The sequence below is a fragment of the Coloeus monedula genome (genome assembly GCF_965178545.1).
Source record: "Coloeus monedula genome assembly, chromosome: 24".
Lineage (NCBI taxonomy): Eukaryota > Metazoa > Chordata > Aves > Passeriformes > Corvidae > Coloeus > Coloeus monedula.
The window spans coordinates 3,982,608-4,000,981 of NC_138804.1; the positions used below are offsets into that span (position 1 = coordinate 3,982,608).

Consider the following 18,374-nt stretch of genomic DNA (forward strand, 5'->3'; position numbering starts at 1 on the left):
CGGGACGGTCCCGCCCGCGATGCTCCCCGTGCGTCCGGCAGCGGGATGAGCCCTGTCTCGAGGCGGCGGCTCCGGCGCTTCGCCTCCCGAGGTCGAGGACGGGAGCTCCGCGGGAGGGCTCCGGGAAGCGGCGGAGGGACCGGCAGCGCCCGCCCCGTGGGGCTGTCCCGGCGGCGGCGGCCGGACCCGCCCATGCCCGGGGTCCCCGCGGGGTCGGGCGGGGCTGTGCTGGGGCCGCGCGCGCGTTCCCGCCGTCGCTATGGACACGGCGCCGCCTGGCGGGGGTGCGTGCGTCCTCTGACCTCTGATCCCGGGCCCCGCCTCTTCCGGCGCGCTCCCCGCGTGTCGCCGCGCGGCCCCGGGAGCGGCGCTCGGAGCCGCCATCGCAGCCATGTCGGCCGCCTTCAGGAAAGCCGCCAAGGCGCGGCAGCGTCCGCACCGTGAGCGGGCCCAGGTCAGTGCGTCGGGCTGGGTCCCGCCGGCCCCGGCCCCGGCCCCGGCCCCGGCCCCGGCCCCGGCCCCGGCCCCGGCCCCTCGCGGGGCCCTGCGCGCTCCCTCCCCGCTCCCTCCCCGCATTCTCTCCCGCTCACGCGCCCCGTCTCTCCCGTAGCCCGCCGCCCGGACGAAGCTGGGCTTGCTGGAGAAGAAGAAGGACTACCGGCTCCGTGCCCAGTGAGTGCGGCCGCGAGGGGCGGGCAGCGCTGGGTGGGTCTCCCCGCGTCCAGAGGGTTTCCTTGGGCTATCTTCGAGCGCTGAGCATCGCTGGAAAAGACTCGGCACCTCAGTAGAGGTGAATACGGAGAAGCTGCTGAACAACTCGTGATTGTTGGCTTTATCCTCCCCAGTGACTACCACAAGAAGCAGAATGCTCTCAGAGCGCTGCAGAAGAAAGCTCTGGACAAGAACCCCGATGAGTTCTACTTTAAAATGATACGTGCAGAGGTCAAGGTGAGAACCTCCATTGCCTTCAAGCAGGATTACACTCTGTTGCTCTAAGTAACATTTTTTTTCCCCTACCTTATTTTTATTTAAATTTATGAATTTTTAGATAAATGAGAAAAATTGGTTTGGTGCCTGTAGAAGGCTTTGAAGAAAATGAGGGACAAGGAACAAAGTTCTTCTGCTGTTAGCAGGCCCCACAGTGCTCTCCAGGTGGGATGGGCTGTCTGTAAGTGCCGTGTTCATCTGGTTGTAGGATGGAGTCCATGTAATAAAGCAGCCAAAGGACGAAGTGACCCCGGAGCAGATGAAGTTGATGAGGACACAGGATATTAAATATGTAGAAATGAAAAGAGTTGCAGAAGCCAAGGTAATAATTCACACTTTTAGTGTTTTCTAGTTTGCTCAGAATAGTTATTTGTGTTGTTCTTATTGTTGCTGCTGGCTGTTGTGTTCATTCAGTGAAATCTGATTTGTACAATGCTGGAAAGGACAATGGAAGTGTCAGTGGAGTGCTGGATATAGAGCCTAAAGGTGTGATGACTATCAAAAATTACACTGTGTATTGTTATAAAATGCAGTGATTTTTATGTAAATTTCAAGACATTAAACATGTATTTCTGCTTAGCATGTTTATAGAGAAGTCATGAAATCACTGAGGTTGGAAGAGCACTCTCATGAAGTCCAGCTGTTCACCCAGCCACCATCATGGTCACCACTACCTTGTGTGTTCCCAGGTGCCACAGACACATGCCTTTTGAGCACTTCCAAGGATGGCGATTCTACCATTTCTCTGGGCAGCCTGTTCCAATGCTTGACTACCCTTTCAGGGAAGAAATTTTTCCTAATACCAAACCTGAACCTCCCCCAGCATAGCTTGAGGCTGTTTCCTCTTGTCCTGTCACAGAATCACAGAATTAACTAGGTTGGAAAAGATCTTTGAGATCATCAAGTTCAACCTATGATCTAACACCACCTTCTCAACCAGACCATGGCACTGAGCATCACATCCAGTACTTTTTTTAAACACCTCCAGGGACAGTGACTCCACCACCTCCCTGAGCAGCTCATTCCAGTGCCCAGAGAATTTTTTCCTAGTGTCCATCCTAAACTTCCCCTGGCACAGCTTAAGGCTGTGTCCTCTCGTTCTGTCAGTGGTTGCCTGGGAGAAGAGACTGGTCCCCACCTGGCTACAGCTTTCTTTCAGGGAGATGTAGAGTGTGATCAGGTCTCGCCTGAGCCTCCTTTTTCCCAGGCTAAACAACCCCAGCTCCCTCAGCCATTCTTCATAGGGCTTGTGTTCCAGACTCTTTCACCAGGCTTGTTGCCCTTCTCTGGACACATTAGAGCATTTCAACATCCTTCCTAAACTGAGGGGCCCAGAACTGGGTGCATCACTCAGGGTGTGGCCTAACCAGTGCTGAGCACAGGGGAAAACACTTGTTACTTGAGAGAAGTGACTAACTGCCACCTGGCTACACTCTCCTGTCAGGGAGTTATGGAGTATGAGAAGGTCTCCCAGTTGAGGAGAATAATCTGAAGTGGGTTGTTGGAGTATGGTAGGCAGGCAATCCACAGAAATACGATCCTTTTCTGAAGATGTTGTATGCTCTGATGTTGATTCACAAAGCAGAATCATCACTGCAGATAAAAAAATCAAAGCCAGCTTTAAACTTTCCTTCATGCTTTTGCTGGTGGTTCCATGGCAATCATTCCCCTTTGCCATACAGGGAACTCAGTTTTGCAGGTGGATGTGTGCACTTTGTCTGGGTAACAGCAACAGTCACCGTGACCCTCTTGTCTGGAAAAGTTGTGAAGGCATGTCATAAATATAGACTAGATGTGTTTTCAGAGATGAAAAAAGGAAGGAGTTCAGCTATATGTAACCTCGAGGAACAGACAGAAATGTCCTCGGGGGAGACTTGATTTTACTCGGTCCGAATTTGGCCAAACTTGGGACTTTCCACAGAAAATCGAGCGCTTGAAGGCAGAGCTCCACCTGCTGGACGCGGCGGGGAGCGGCCGGGGCCGGCATGTCTTCTTCGTGGATACGGAGCGGGAAGGTGAGGCTTGAACCGGGTGACAGAACTTGTTCTGTCACGTGTTAATGTGGAGTGTCATAAAAGAAGGACACTTTTTTTCCCCAGGAATTCAGGTGCTCTAGAAATCCCTATTGGTTACTAACTGAGACATCACTTCTGCAGGAGCTGTGCTGCTGGGGCTCCTGTTGCTGACTGTAGCAACATGTTTGAAAGGTTTGCTTATCAAAGGAGTCAATGGGAGTTTATTCCTAACTTTTTTTTTATGTATAGTTCAGGAGTTTGATATTGCCACTCACCTGGACACCGTTCCTGAGCTTGTAGATAGAGTGTACAACCGACCTACCATTGCAATGTTGCAGAGAGAGACGGTGAAGGGACCTACTGATCCTGCCCACCTAAAGGTACTGCTGCTGTTTGTCTTACAGCGTTCTTCTTGTTTTACATCTTTTATATGACAAGCACTAAAAAGGATTAATTGCACCATTGTGGAGGTGAACAAAATTGTTTTCTTAAAACTTTTAAAGGTAGTAGTGGAAGGCACTTAATCACCAAGTGCCTGGTGAGCCTGCAGTCACATCCTTTCCTGGACTAACACAGAGTATTCTTTCAGTGCATACCAGTCCACTGTGGGCAGACCACCATAAGTTGTGATGTACAGGCCAGAAAAGAGTGATGTGGATCTGATTAGGCAGTGTCCCTGCAAAACGGAGATATTTCTCCTCTATAAAGGAACATATACCTATGGGACTATTGTTTCATTAGACTGCTATAGTTTCAAGTGTAATTTTTTTCAGCACCCACTGTTAAGTCTCCCCTTACACTTCCCCAAAACCGCTTGCACCCCTGAATTAGGTATATAGGAAGAAGCTTACTCTAACACAGATGTTTCTGTTGCTGTATTCCTGATCTTACAGTATTCTTCAGTTCGGTTCTGAGCCCAAAGTGGCTTGAGATTTGTCTCCTCGCTTTCCTTCTTAAAGCCATTTACGCTGTAGTCTCACTTCCTGGCTTTTCTCATTTGAGTTGATTCATGATTCTTCAGCGTGAATTGCTTATGCCATCAGCTTTGATTCTGATGTTTTAGTATCACAGCACTTTTGTCCTAGAAGTAACTACACTTAGCTTTATGGCTGTAGATTCTGCTCGGGTAATTCAGATCTGTTGAACAGTCTTCGGAGTATGAGTCGGTTGTGTGTAAGGTAAAAATAGCTGTCTTAAAATTGCCGACTGGTAAATTTGTAACCTGTTTTTTCTGACTCAGATGTCAGATAATAAACACCCTGTGGTCCTTTTCCTCCTGCCAGCTGTCTCAGCTTGACTTGTCAGTAAAGCAGTTGGACGAGTCGTAGACTGACTAGTTTTCTCCTAAATGTCTGAGTCATATTTTAAGCATGTTGGGATCTGTTCTCCTTAATTTAATTACTTAAATCACACCTGCAATAATACTGTTTCTGTGCTGGGAAAGCTATCCACTCTCATTAGGCAAACTTGACCCAACAAGTTGCATTTTGAGAGGCCTCTGCAGGCTCTGAGCACTTCAGGAATTGATCTCCGGTCTGTCCCTTTTTTTGTTTTCCCTCCTCTTTATAAAGTGGATTTTCATTAGGGAGTTAAATGTTCTCTTGCATTCGACATTGAAATTCAGAGGATTTAGACCATAGTGTCTTACTCATCTCTGTCTTAATACAGCTTTTTTTTTTTTTTGTTGTTTCCAGAAATTAGCCCAGCAGAGGAAGAACCAGTATGACCTCCTGAGGCAGCGCATTGAGAGAGAGAAGGCCATGTTTGTCATCACACAGAAAATCCAGACACGGAAAGATCTTCTGGTGAGGGACTTGGTTCTGGTTCTCCAAGTCTGTTCTGTTAAGTCATTAGGTCTGGTATTGTATGTGTTGTATATGTTGTATTTGTTTCTTCATTCTGGTTTTATAATGACACCTCCAGATAACGCCTGAAGATAAGTAATCCTCTTTTAGTATGGAAAAAATAAGGAAATTAAGCATTTCAGTAAATGATATCTGCTATTCCAAGTGTCACCTTGTAAGCAAGGACTAAGACTCAGCTGTGAAGTGGTGGTCACAAGTCTTCTCCAAAACAGTGTCACTAGGAGTCAGAAGCAGGGAACCATTTCTCTAAGTTATGAGAACGTCTTAAAAATCTGTAATTACTTCTCTGAATGGGACTCCTGTTCTTTGGTGCTTGTGAGCAAAGCAGATTATGCCTGACAGCCTGAAGGGGAAAAGAGCAGATAAAATGAAAATCCCTACCTAAACAGTGCAAAGTGACCGTTTTTCTTTTATGGTCAGACCCAGACAGGGACTCTTATTTACATGGGTGGGGTTTTTTCTCCTTCTTGCATGGCAGCAAATATTTGTACTTGTTCTTTTTTCCAGGACAAAACTCATAAAGTAAAGGTGAAGAAAGAAACAACAACTGGTCCAGCTATTTACAAATTCAAGTTTCAGCGGAAACGTTAGCCATTTCATTGAATAATTGTTACAGTCTTTGCTCAGAAAGGAGAAGGCATCTCCCTTGGAGGGCTGGTGCCAGCCTGCTTTTGACTGAACCTCAGCACTTTGTTATAACAAATTACTGTGGGCCTGTGGCAGCCATCAGTGTGTTTCATCTAATTAATTGATTAATCAATCAGAGTTTGTTCTCTTAATATTTACAGTGGGAAGCCATGAGATTTGCTTGAGTGTCCTGGTAAGATGCACCATAAGCAATCCATGAGCAGTCAAGGTTGTAGTGGAATGCTAGGGAGGTGGGTTGAGCACAGCCCAGGGACAGGGAAGATAATTGGGGATTGTCAGCTCTGGGGCTGAGCAGGGCCTGTCCAAGTCCACAGGAGTGGAGGTCAGCTTTTTCAGCTGTCTTTTCAGGCAGGTTGAAGGTAAATTACTCTCTAGTTGTTACCCCAGCATCCCCAAATCCCTCTCATTTTCCTATTTGCACTATTCCATTGTGTGCTTTTCCTCCAGAGTTGCTTCAGTTCAAATTGAGGCAGTGCCAAAATTCTCTGTAGGGAGGGACAATGCAGCAACCAAGTGTGAGACAAGAGTTTTGTCTTCTGGGTTTTCCTTGGGCCGGTTGCATTGCCAGGGATGGGGGATGTGCAGACGTATCCTGAGTGTCCTGGAGCGGCACAGGCATGTTCAGAGAAGCCTCCGTGTAAACATTCCTTTTCTTATCTCTCTCCATCGTCCTGTCGCTGCCAGCAATAAGCACATGGTCTGCAAGGAGGTAAGAAAAAAAAAATGCTGTTCTCAGGCCCTACCTACTTTGGAGCTTTTCCAGCATCTTGGTGATGAAACACGACGATTTTACATGCTTAAATGCAGCTTCAGAGGTTGTTCTTGCCATTGCAAAGATAAACGTGGGGTAAATTTTTCAGGGGAGCATCCACGGAGTCTGCAGAACCCGGAGTCTGCAGATTCTGTAACGGCTGTAAACCGCCGGGTGAGCAGGAGGGAAAACAAAGCCCCGTGTGTGAGAACGGTTCGGTTCGCTCGAGAGAAAGGCGCGCAGCCTTTTTCTCGTGGCAGTGGAGCAGCCGCAGTGCCGGGCCCGGCCGGCAGGGGGCAGCAGCGCCGCGCGGCGGGGCCGGGAGCGGGGCCGCGTCCCCGTGCCCGCCCTGGGTGTTCGGGACCCTTCAATGGTTTCACGGCGCACCTCGGCGTCCCCGCGCAACGGCCAGTGTCTGTGAAGGGAAATCTCTTTTAGACTGAGATTTAGATAGGTAAATATTTAATCCTTGCCCTTGATTAATTTTACCTGCATCGGGAACATTACTGAAAAGGATGGGAAAGAAAAGCAGCGATTCTGCTGGGAGACCCTCAAGGAATCCTGTGGTAGGAATTGAAAAGCAACAACCTGGCCAGGCCCAGCATTTGCCTTGTCCACCTCTGTGCCACTGCAGAGTGAGTGCTGGCATGGGCACAAGTGACCTATTCCCTGGAAGAAAGGCATCTCTTCCCGGTATGGAGTGAGGTATTATGGGACGCAGTAGGCAGCTGCAAGTCTTTCTTTGAGCAGTCACTGGTTGAGGGCCACAGTGTTTGTCCTGGGGGTGGTGGTGTCCGCTGGGAGCTGAGGTACCAGCCAGGACACACAGTCTCGTGATCACAATATAGGGTCTGGGTAGCAAAAGTTGTGCCTGTTCTGACTTACTTTTCCCTGGGAAACCATGAAGGTCTGAACAAAGGAAAACCAGAGCATTGTTACATCTGTAGTGGTCACATTGATTGGGCTTCTTGTTTGACCCTGACCTCCAAAGTCTGGGTACAAATCCCATAGCCTGTGGAGTGGTTTATGATCTTGTGGCCATAACAGACTAAAAGGAGGTGCCAGCTCTTGTCCACAAACTTTTTTCACCTATTCCTGCCTGCAATGGTGTGAAGGATTTGGTGGGTGCTGATCTCTGAACTTCTACCTTAGCAGATAGGACTGACTTACACCTGCAGAGTTCCCAATGGTATCCAGGAAAAAAATCCACACCTCAAAGACCTTGCTCTTTGACTCCCAAAGCCTTTAGCTTGGTATCCTCATCCTAAAGCACTGAAATGTTTCTGCAAGGGTCTGGAAAGAGCCAATACCTTACAACTGAATCAAAACCCCAGCCCACTTGGCCACAGCACAGGATTTAAAGTGAGACATGGGTGGGATCGCCATCCTCTAGCTGGGCCCTTGTGGGGAGGGACAGCGAGAAAATGCCCACAGCTATTTTTTGTTTGTGATAATTATAGCATCAAAAGCTGAACCAACAGGTTCTTTAGCAAGGAGATTCCCTGCAGCTTGAAAGATACAGATATCAAAATACTCCGCAGATTCACAGCTCAGGTTTTAGGCGATTCAATAATATCGTGCTGTATAATAATTTCATGTAATTCCTTGTTCAAGTCCTGAACAACTCAATTGATAATGATTGTCTGTAAACATTAATAGCAGACTACACTTGCAGGATTATCTCTAGGCAGCTGCAACAATATATTTTACTAGCAGAAGAACCATCACTAGCCCTTAGGCTTCTCAGCTGCCTTCCTGTAGGCCCCATTTTCCAAGTCTGAACCAGACTGGAGACCACAGTGGGGTGCCTGGGGCATGGCAACAGAAGCTGACTTGCTTGGGGAGGCTCTGGACCCCCCCTCAGGACAGCCACTGTGGGGTCTCCATCAGTGGCCATGTGCTGTGGCAGCCAGAGGGATCCCCCAGAGCCTCTGGAGGCCCCCCTGGCTGTGTTCTTTCAACAGAGAAGAGCAGGGAGGCTTGATCCCACCCATCCCACTGCTCACAGGTGCTGCCCTGCTTTTTACTGTCTGCTCACCATGAGCCCTCCCACCACTCACCCTCCAGATGCTGCCATTCCAGGGTCCCCAGTGGGACTGTGGACTGGTGCAGGGTTGCAGGTGTCTCCAGCTGCAGGACTGGCTGCCCTGGCCCTGCTGTTCCCTAGGACCCTACAGCCAGGTTCAGCTGAGGTGTCTTGCCCAAGGGTGCCAAGGAGAAAAGGGTGGTGAAGTTCCTCCACTCAAGCCTGAGCAGCTTCACAGCAGGGAGTTGAAAGAGCAGAATGTAAATCAGGAATGACTAATTGCTGCTCAGCATGGCTGCCCTAAACCTCTCTGTTCCACAGCTCCTTGGCCACCCGGACCTTTCCCCATCTGATTAGGAGCAACACGGGGCTGCTAGTGTCTAGGAAGAGCCTGGGCACAGGGTACCATCCCTGTTCATGCTGCCACATTTGGACACAGCCACCCATTTCCCTCCAAACAAAATGTTCCTCTCCAAATTCCATTACAGAAGGTACAAAAGGTAAATAAATACCTGCTACTGCTTCTGTTGGGAGATGCCAGGCATCAAGAGTGGACCCAGGGCTGGGCAAGGTGAAAGCAGCAAATAATTGCTTTGCCATCTCCCAGTTCTGTACCTGAAGCCGTTAGTGCCTTGAGAGAACCCAGGTGAGCAGCATTGCTTTAAGCAGTCAGGAGCCCATTATTTAGTGAGAACCTATTCCCAGGATGTCCCTGGCTTGGCAGACCTAAAGACTGCAATAGTGAATTAGTGCATATAGATCATCATTTACTGAAATGCAAGCCCTGATGCACCTTTCTAGGGAAGCACTAATTTATTATGCATTGTTATTAGCTGCAGCAGGGCCTTCATTAGAGCTAGAGTTAAGGTCTGTTTTGGCTGCCTCATCAGCATCAGTGAACAGCGTCCCTGCGAGGTTTGATACAATTTAATTAACCTAATTAAAAGCTCTGATTGCAGAGATGATTGGGGTAGAGCCAGCAGCAACTGCATATTTATAACGAGCTAGAAGGTGTGGGACCGGAGCCAAATGATATGCATCTCTAATGAGCTGGTGCTATTGAAGTGTGGATTTGGAATGCTAACATTTATTTTTGGCAACAATGGCCAGTTTATCTTCATGATAGAAACGATCACAGATTGATTAGATGTAGCAGGGAGCTCAGCACTGTGCTCCCTGGCTTTCTCCAGACCACTGGCAGGCCCACACAAGCACCCACAGCTTACTTGCTTGCCACTGATCTCCCCCCAACACTGCCAATGCCTTCCCTTGTGGGCACAGCACCCACAGCTCGCCCTTCACACACAGCCCTGCGGGGGACACAGCATGGACAGCGTGCACCAGCCCCACACATGCACTGGCAGTCCCAGATAAGCCCTGAAAGATGCCAGCAAGTTTTCCCATCTCCAGCCACCACTTCCTTCAGCCTTTCCACGCCACCTTCACTCTCTCCCAGACCTCCTGCCTCACAGCCAGGCTTGGCTCCTGGTGCAGGTAACCCACCTCCATTACTTCCCAGGTATCAAATACTTAATGCCCTGATATGCTGGGCACCAGGCACAAGTGCCCAGATAATATAAAGCAGCCTGGAGCAGAGATTGGCCCATGCCCCAGCACTGGGGCTTCAGGGCTGCTGCTGCCTGGGCTGGTGAGCACCAACACCTGCCCCTGGCTTACCCACTGCAGCCAGAGCCTCCTACCCTCCTGTTTAGTGACAGAGAGGCTGCCAGCCCCTCAGCCCCTCAACCCCCACCAGCTGTGTCAGAACATGGGCGTTCCTGGCAGGCCAGGTCAGGGAACCCCTGTTTCTGGGTCGCAGCAGCTGTCATCTCAGTAGTGCCCCTTCTCTCCACATTTAAAGGCTACATGGTGCTATGGGGAGTTGAGTGTCCAGTGCACCCAGCAGCAGCAGTGGGACGTCCCATGCATTCTTAGCAGCCAAGGAACAGCAGCAAGTCTGCCGAGCCATTTGGAAAATTTGATCCATGCTAATTATGCTGAAAAAAGCTCTTCTGATAATGAGTATGAAATGGAAGTGTAGATAATACTCATCTCTGAGTGCCATTAATCTTTGAAACTGGAACAATAAGTGAAAACACTGCAGGGCATATGAAGCAAGGTGTGATTCACATCTGCTCCTCCATGGCCGCCTGATTTATTGGCACAAGGCAACTTTCCTGCACTGTTTCAACAGAGCTCCATTACATAACACCATGGACTGCTTTGCTTTGCTTGCCTTTCCAATCAAAGAGTCTCCTCAGAGTTTTTAATGATTTCCTGTTCTTTTCTGGGACATCTCAGAAGCACAGGAGACAAGTCCTCCAAAGCCACAACTCTCTCCCAGGTCTTGGCCTCTCCAGAGATGCTTCTTTCCTCCTGGCCATGACACCCACTGTGGCAGCAGGGACACGGTTCTCCAGCCCAGGTGTACTGGTGGGGCAGGGCAGGAGGGGCTCCCAGGGCCCAGGCTGCTCTGTGCAGCAGAGGGGGTTTGAGGGGGGATGGAGACAGGGGGATGGAGGCTGCCTTTTCATCCCTGCTGTGGCAGGTGCTTGCAGGTGCACCCCTCAGAAGCACCTGGGGTATCTGTCCTTTCCCTGCACTGCACAGACACTCTGGTACTAAACCAAAGCTCTCCAGGACTTCTGCCGCTCAGATAGATGCATCTATCTTGCTTTTGATGCCTTTTATTTTCAAGTAACTCTCTCTGGGACTTACTATCTTTTATTTAAATTGTGGATTTGCTGAAGTGACCTTTCAGCTGACTCTGAGGAGAGATGGGTAGCTCCTTCCCACTGCAGTGCCAGGAAGATGGCCAATCCCTGTGGCTTTGAACAGGTTCAAAGCATCACTTGCCTTTTGGCCATACCCCTCAATAGTGGCTTTGCATGGATTTTTCTCCCACACTCCTGAAAAGACATCATCAGGGACATTTCCCCTCATTGGCTCTTTAATATTTACAATGACTTTGTAAACAGATAATACATTCCACCTTTTTTTTAGCCTTTTAAAAGCACATGCTCCTTGTGCAGTCGGAGGAAGCAGTGGATGTGTGCCAGCTGCCTTTGAGGGTTGGGAGAACAAACATCTGGGGGAGATGGAGATTGCTCTGAGCCGTGCTCACTGCCTGCCCACAGCTCCTAGCAGTGTCCTGGGGCAGCTGCAGACCTGGGGTGGCCCTGCCGAGTCCCACGTCTCCTACTGCAGAAGTCCTTAGAACCTTCCTCCCACTACTGACAAAGCCCAAAGCTGATCATCTTGGTAGCTGGAAGACAATCCAAATGCAAAACAAAATGCTTCTAAAACCTGTCCCATAGATTGCCAAGCATCTTATAAAGCCTGGCCATGGGCTTAAATATATCAAAATCATATGGATGCTTTTTGTCAAAATCATTCTAAACCAGGAAGGCAGCAAGCAGCTCACAACCCAGAATTGTCATAGACGCACTCGTGATGGCTTGTCCATAATTTTGTTTATTCCAGTCTGCAAGTCCAGGAGGGGCTGTCAGATCCTGTGCTCTGATCGTCTCTATGCTGCCACCCACTGCACTTCACTCAGAGAGCCAAGACCAAGTCCAGCAGCTCCAGCTGGGTTTTGGTCCTGAGCAGGCTGAGCCACATCAGCCTCAGGAAGGAGGGCTCCTGTCAGATGACAGAGGGCTTCCTGATGGCAGAGAAGTGCTGAGGGGAAAGATGCCTCGGTATTCTCCAGAGCCAAACTGTGATCTCTGGGGCAGAGGAAGGCAAGAATTCTATGGTCCTTGGCATTTTCACTTGGACATAAACTTCTTCCTTGCCTCGGACCTGGTGAGGTGAACATATAAACTACACACACATGTGAGCAGAGCAGAGCCAGAAATGTCAATGGAGGCTTCAGGGAACCTGCACAGTACTGCATGTTGGGTGAGCAAGATACAACCTCCTGCCGCAACAAAACACATCAGGCCAAGTGTTCTTTGGAGCAACGATCCTTCTTCACCTGCAGAGATGACAAGACTGGTGTTGAGGCTGAGGCTCAGGGGCTGTCCTGAGGGTGATGCTGGGCTGGGAGGCTGGCCTGAGGTAGTCCCTGAGGTGGGCTAGCCATGGTGAGGCTGGTGAGGCACACAGCTGTACAGAGGGCCACATTTTTTCAGTCCATGTTGCCCTAACAAACAAATGTCCTGGGATACAGACAATAATGTTTTTATGAGACTCTAAATTCTAAACTCAAATGCTCTTTTAGTGGACTAATAGCCAACACATGTCCCTTCATCTCATGCTGAACTTTTGTGGTCCTACAGGGGTAAAAATGGCCCTGGTGAGCACTTACACTGAGCACTTTGTTCTCACAGATTTGTAGAGCAAAGAGAATAATGTATTGAGACTCTCAGCCCGTGCCAGTTTGGCTTCATTTGTCCTTCTGAACTTGCCCTGAGAGATAATGTTTCCTTCTAATCTGCTGCCGTCCACCTACAGCAGGGACCCAGTGAATAGTTCTCCTAAACAAGCCTTTATTCTTAAAACTCTGTCTGGCCCTAACCCTTTCTCCCCCTTACAGAGTAATTGTTGTGTTCATTACATGCTAATAGCCTGTGCTGTGTTCCAGCCCACACTGGCTGTGGCCACACAAACAGGACTCAGGCTGCGCTGCTTTCAGATAATGCTGCTCTTTTGGCATTATTTGAAAGAATGTGCCAGGCCTCTGAGCACCGGGCATGCTCACTCCCAGCCTGCCCGCCCCAGAGCACAAGCCAGGTGCAGAGGCTTCGCAGAAATCAGCACATCCTCCAAGGAGTGAGGCTTTTCTCTCCACGCATGATAATAAATGACTGTTACCCTCCTATGGGAAGAAAATGCAAGGAACAGGAAACACGACTTTTAAGTTTCTGGTTAATGAGACAAATATATTCTATTCTTTTCTGTTCAGGTACCCTTTCACAATGATACTTTAATAAGACTTTGTAAGCTCTACAAATTGCCCTTTATATCAGCAGGACAAGGGAAGCTCCAGGGGATGAGCAATGTATACATTGAATATACAAGGAACCTAGCCTGCTCCTGGAAATCACTCTCTAGAGTTATCTGGAATGGGTGTCCCTCTGAAGACACCCAAGGGAGAGGTATTAGTAACTTCAGTGGTGGCTTCACAGTGCCTTTCAAATGGGACAAAGCTAAGCTGAGGTCAGACCCCATGATCAGGGACTGACAGGCGGCTTTGTTCCTCTAACCCCACTCCTGAGCTTAGGAAACGGCCAAGGGTCACTCTCTGATACCTCCCAGAAGGCTGCAGAGGCAAAAGCCTTCAGACTGTACTGGTCTAAACCTTGGAGATGGCTGATACAGTGTTCCAGTGTGAAGGGGAGGCTGTAGCAACTGTTACTTAGTGCCAAGTGATGGGTTTGTTTCGACTGACACCTGTCTCGCATGTGGGTGTCACATGGCATATGCCAGTGTTCAGGTGTGGGACAGGGAGCAGGGTGAACACCTGCAGGTGCAGGTGAGCTCATATGTGTGCACGTGAGTGTTTAGGAGCACTCATGCACAGGAATGTGTGCTAAATGCAATCTGTGTGGGCCGTTACCAAACTAGTCTACGCATGGCAGGGGGGTTTCTCTCCAGGAAATGTAAGAAAAAGCCCCTTTCACATGCAGGTTCACGAGCGTGTATATGCAAAACCAGGCAAGTATCTGCTGTACACATTCACCCACATTGTGGGGACAAACCCCGTACAGCTCAAAGCAGTAGAAAAACCAAATAGGCACTGACAGAGGTTTGGCTTCTCCAGCCTGCACTCAGGGGTATGCATTGCAGCCCCTACACAGCCCTCCCTGCCCCAAAACCTTCTCCCCGTCCCCATGGCTCAGCCCCTGCCCTGTTCCTAGGGCTCCTGAGCTCACTCAGCCGGAGTGCAGTTGCCCCCCACAGGACAGTGTGTTCTGAGAGCAGGGGCTCAGAAAACCTAAGCAGGAACGGCAGTATCCTTTGTGTATCATGAGCCTGGGCTCCTGCCAAATTCCTCTGCACCCACTGCCTCTATTAAATGCGTCAATCATTTCTTGGCACTCCAAGCCCCAGAGAAGAGTTGAGAGGCAATTTCAGGCAGATCAGTTGCTTTCATTAAAAGGTAAAAATACATGCTGAGCAGGAGCTGGGAGCAGGACTGAGCTCTGTCTGCACAGAGAGCAGGGCTGCCAAACCCTCCCTGCTGAGGAAGAATAAGTGGCAGGAAACAACAGACCTTCCCATGGTCACAGGCTCTGTCAGCCTGTGAAATCCCCACAATGGCCACTGTTCAAGGACAGTTGCAGATCCTTGCATGTGGATCTTGGTCTTGTTGGGTGACTGGGAAAGCAGAGGGAGAGCATCAAGGTGCAGGAGATGCAGCAATGCCCCTGCACAGATATCCTGGTGCAGGTGGGCAGGGGCTGGAGTGATCATCTGGCACCGCACCCCTGGGACAGCAGCCACTTGCCAGAAGGTGCTGCCTGCAGCAGAGCCACCAGCTCCTGCCAGTCAGCACAGGGCTGGAGTGGAACTGGGACCCAGCTCTGGAGCCGAACCCTGGGAAGAAACTGGGGTGTTCAGTTCCCCAGCCTCGAACAGCTGCAGTGGCCAGTGTGCTGGGTGGGAAGGTGCCCTTGCTGCGGGCTGGCACCTGGGCTACTGTGGCAGGGCCAGCAGTGCTGGCACCAGGGAGCAGCATGGCTGTTGGGAATAGAACAGGAAAGTCCAGATGACTCAAATATTCCTGTCACAGGGCACAGCGGGTCCCAGCTGAGCACAGTGGGAGAGAGGACGACAAACAGGCAGCGACCCACTGAAGGAGTCTAGGCAGAGAACTGTGGAGCTCAAGAGTGGGAATGAGGGGCCACCACCAAAAGTGGTCACGGGGAGTCACTGGAGGAAGGCCAGGAGGGGGCCAGGGCACCAGGTGGTGGTGGGTCCAGAAACGGTGACACGAGGAGCCACACTCTGCGTGGACACCGGTATCCTGAGAGACTCACTCCCTGTCAGGAGCTGCTCTGCTTGGGCCACTGTGCCTGCTTGGCCGCGTCCACAGGGCTCCTGAGAGTCGCTGCATGCTTGCACCACTCCCATTCAGGCAGCTCTGTCTCCTCACCTGCTGCTCTGTTCCTTCCCTTTGCCTTTGCCTGTTCACACAGTTGCTTTGATCTGCACTCCAGGGGTTCACTGTTAAAAATTAATGTTTCATGGATGTTGCTGCCCATGGCTTGAAAAATGGCTTTTTTTTCCCACAGGTGGTGGCTCACACCAGCTCCTGAAGGTCTGTTCTGCTCCAAGTTAAAAAGACAGGCCAAAACCTCTTGGGTTCCTCATGCCTTGGTTTAGGGCAGGATGGGACCTGCTCCTGCCCAGTAGAGCTGTGCTGGAGGGGAAAGCTGGCACCACATCATGGTGCCAGGCCATCTCAGCAGTCTCTGCCAGTCCCCAGAGCAGCCCTGTCCTCCTGCCTGGGCCCCACCAGCCCCGCCTGCTCCACCAGGGCTCACCTCCGCTGCCTCCTCTGCATTAGTGAGAACGGGGCTGTGGACAGGCCTGTGGGCTTATTCCCCTGAGATTAGCAGAAGGGCCAGTGCCGGGTGGAGTGTGCTGTGCCCTCCATGCTCTCTTGAAGTGGCTTTCTCCCCAGGTTTCTCTACACCCAGGTTCCAGCAGTCAGCAGAAAGCACTGTTTCTCTGAGCTGGTGACAGAGAGGTGTGAACAGCAGTGATTCCCCCAGCACCACGAGCACCCTTGTCTCCCCTCACAGACAGCCTTGCCCAGGTTTTGCTTGTGGTGCCAGGGGCTGGCAGGGGTCCTGTCCCATCTCTCTGGCCTCTCTCTGTCTGGGAGGCTGCTCAATGCACTGCCTTGGCCAGACGCTGAGCTGAAGGCATGTTCGCAGCCTGTGGCGAGCACAGCCTGGGAACGGTACTCTCTTCTGTCCTGCTGGGTGTTTTGGGAGGGAAGGGATGCAGCGCCCGGGGCAGCAGGGTGGGTGCAGCAGGAAGTTGGACTTGCCAAGCTGGGTGTGTAGCATGTGGGGATGCTTGTCTGGGCTCCCAAAGCATTTTCCAAACACTTTAATTATAGTGATTTATATGGCAAAAGTGTGGGGGCGAGAGCTTGGGAAAGGCATTAGCAGGTTTGTTCTGAGGGCTCTAATCAGAGGTAGGCGATGGGGAGAGGGAGGGTACAGCACCGGGGCTGTACCTTGAACTGCAACGTCAGGACAGGTTTGAAGGATGCAAAACCTCCCAGCTGTGCCAGGGATGTGCTGAGGGCATCCCTGAGGCCTTAGTACTCCTCTGGGAACAGCCCTGGCATCAGGACTACCACCAGATGTCCTGTGCCTGTCCCTGGCACTGCTCCTGAGCCCAGGTCTGTGGTACTGGGTCTTCTTGCCCCACCAGGCTCAGACCAGCTCTCACCAGCCCCAGCCCCACACAGCTCCAGCACCACCTGTGCATCACCTGTGGAGGCAGAGCAGGTAGATGAGGCCACATGTGAACATGGCACACAGATGTCTTCACTGCAGTCACCAGCAAGTGATCACCAACTCAACAGCAACTCACTGTTCTTGTTTGTGTTATCTTGAAAATTAATAACCTTGTCTGGTTTTGTTTTGCAAAACATTGTTCTCAAATCCCCAGCACGTCACACAGAAGCACAGTCCCATGCACACACACAGTTTCCTGCAGCCCCAGCAGATGAAGAGCTGCCTGTCTCTGCACAGAGACAGAAGCTCCTCAAGCCCAGGAGCTCAGCAGTCCGGAGAACACTACAGGGCATCTGTGCTTGGTCCGAAATCTCAGCCCCTTACAAGCCTGGCTTTCTCCAAGGAGACCGTCACTCCTACACAGTCCTAATTGCACCAGGGGAAGTGAGAGAAATATTGGGCTGCTCTCATGGCTGGTGGCACCAGGCTGGCCACAGGCACAGCATGGGGCTGCTGAGCTGAGCCATGGTAATCAGTGGTGTGGGGATGTGAGTGGCACTGCAGCGGTGGCTCTGACCCCTCCGAGCCACCACAGGATGCAGCCCTGGCAGCGTGGCCGCAGCACATGTCACCACAGCTGCAGTCCTACTTTTTGGCCTGTTTTCTGATAAATAACCTTTTCCTGTCCTTTTTGACAGTGATGTTTATTGATGTCTGACATCCCTCACAGCCAGGTCTGGCCTCAGAGAGCTGTGGTGCCCTGCACACCCCATGGCCATAGTGCAGGGGGAGAGTGGCAGAGGCAGCTCTGCTTCTTTAAGATGCCCACAGCCTCCCAAAAACATTTGCTTCCAGACATGTCAGGGTGCGTGCTAGCTGTGTCTCCTGGTGGGAACACTGAGCTGAGGACAGAGTGAAAACAGTGTTTTAAATAACCGTACCTTGGCTTCCTGGGGGGCTGCTCCTGTCAGGGAGTGCTGGGCAGCCCCACCTTGGCTCCTGCTGCAGGTCCCCTCTCCCAGGAACCCCAATGGCAGAGGGTTCACCAGGGCCTCACACCCCAACTCCTGCCCAGGGCACACAAACCTCTCTGCACTACCTGGGGATAATTTGCTGATACAGGGATAAGCAATCACTGCTCTACCCATAGGTTCATGTTATCACTTAATTGAATCCAATTGATTGAGAAGCTAAAAGCAGCCTTGGCTTACAGTACTGCAGATGGTGCCTGGGAGCAGGGCAGCATCCTGAACCCTTAAAAGCATTGGCATCAAGGGCAGACACAGGCTTGCTCTCCTAAAGTGTCTCATACTTTATGATGATCAGTAACCAGCAGCAGGGCACTTCCAGGGGATATTATTTATCACACTTCAAGTCTGCACAACCAGCCTCTTATTCTTGCCCTTCTGCCCTCAGTGGGCAGACTCTGCTCCCACAGAGATTTCAGGGGAAGGAAGTGTGCATCTGCAGGGCGATGTGGGGGCAGCCTGGCTCTTAAGTGGCCTAACCACGAGCCCACACTGCTGGGAATGGAGCCCAGAAGACCTGCTGCCCAAACACAAGCTTCTGTGTACGAGCAGCTGCATGCAGGGCTGCTTGTGATCCTGCATCCCCCAAGCAGTGCTAGAGATGGAAAGACCCAGGAGCAGCCCTGTCACA

General features: G+C 50.9%; 1 protein-coding gene across 1 annotated transcript; it reads left to right on the forward strand.

The window, feature by feature from the left end:
- Window positions 1–264: 264 nt before the first annotated feature.
- Window positions 265–5,628, forward strand: UTP11 (UTP11 small subunit processome component). The gene is made up of 8 exons (XM_082296634.1): window positions 265–454; window positions 611–672; window positions 846–948; window positions 1,196–1,309; window positions 2,909–3,002; window positions 3,252–3,382; window positions 4,697–4,807; window positions 5,375–5,628. Exons 1-8 carry the CDS (start codon window positions 392–394, stop codon window positions 5,456–5,458), a joined length of 762 nt encoding a protein of 253 aa, XP_082152760.1. The 5' UTR covers window positions 265–391; the 3' UTR covers window positions 5,459–5,628.
- Window positions 5,629–18,374: the final 12,746 nt, after the last annotated feature.

Bases quoted from the DNA above. Each gene is read 5' to 3' on its own strand.
- UTP11 (XM_082296634.1), top strand. From the start codon at position 392: ATGTCGGCCGCCTTCAGGAAAGCCGCCAAGGCGCGGCAGCGTCCGCAC. The intron at 673-845 runs GTGAGTGCGGCC...TATCCTCCCCAG, and splicing joins GACTACCGGCTCCGTGCCCA to TGACTACCACAAGAAGCAGA. The intron at 1,310-2,908 runs GTAATAATTCAC...GACTTTCCACAG, and splicing joins AAAGAGTTGCAGAAGCCAAG to AAAATCGAGCGCTTGAAGGC.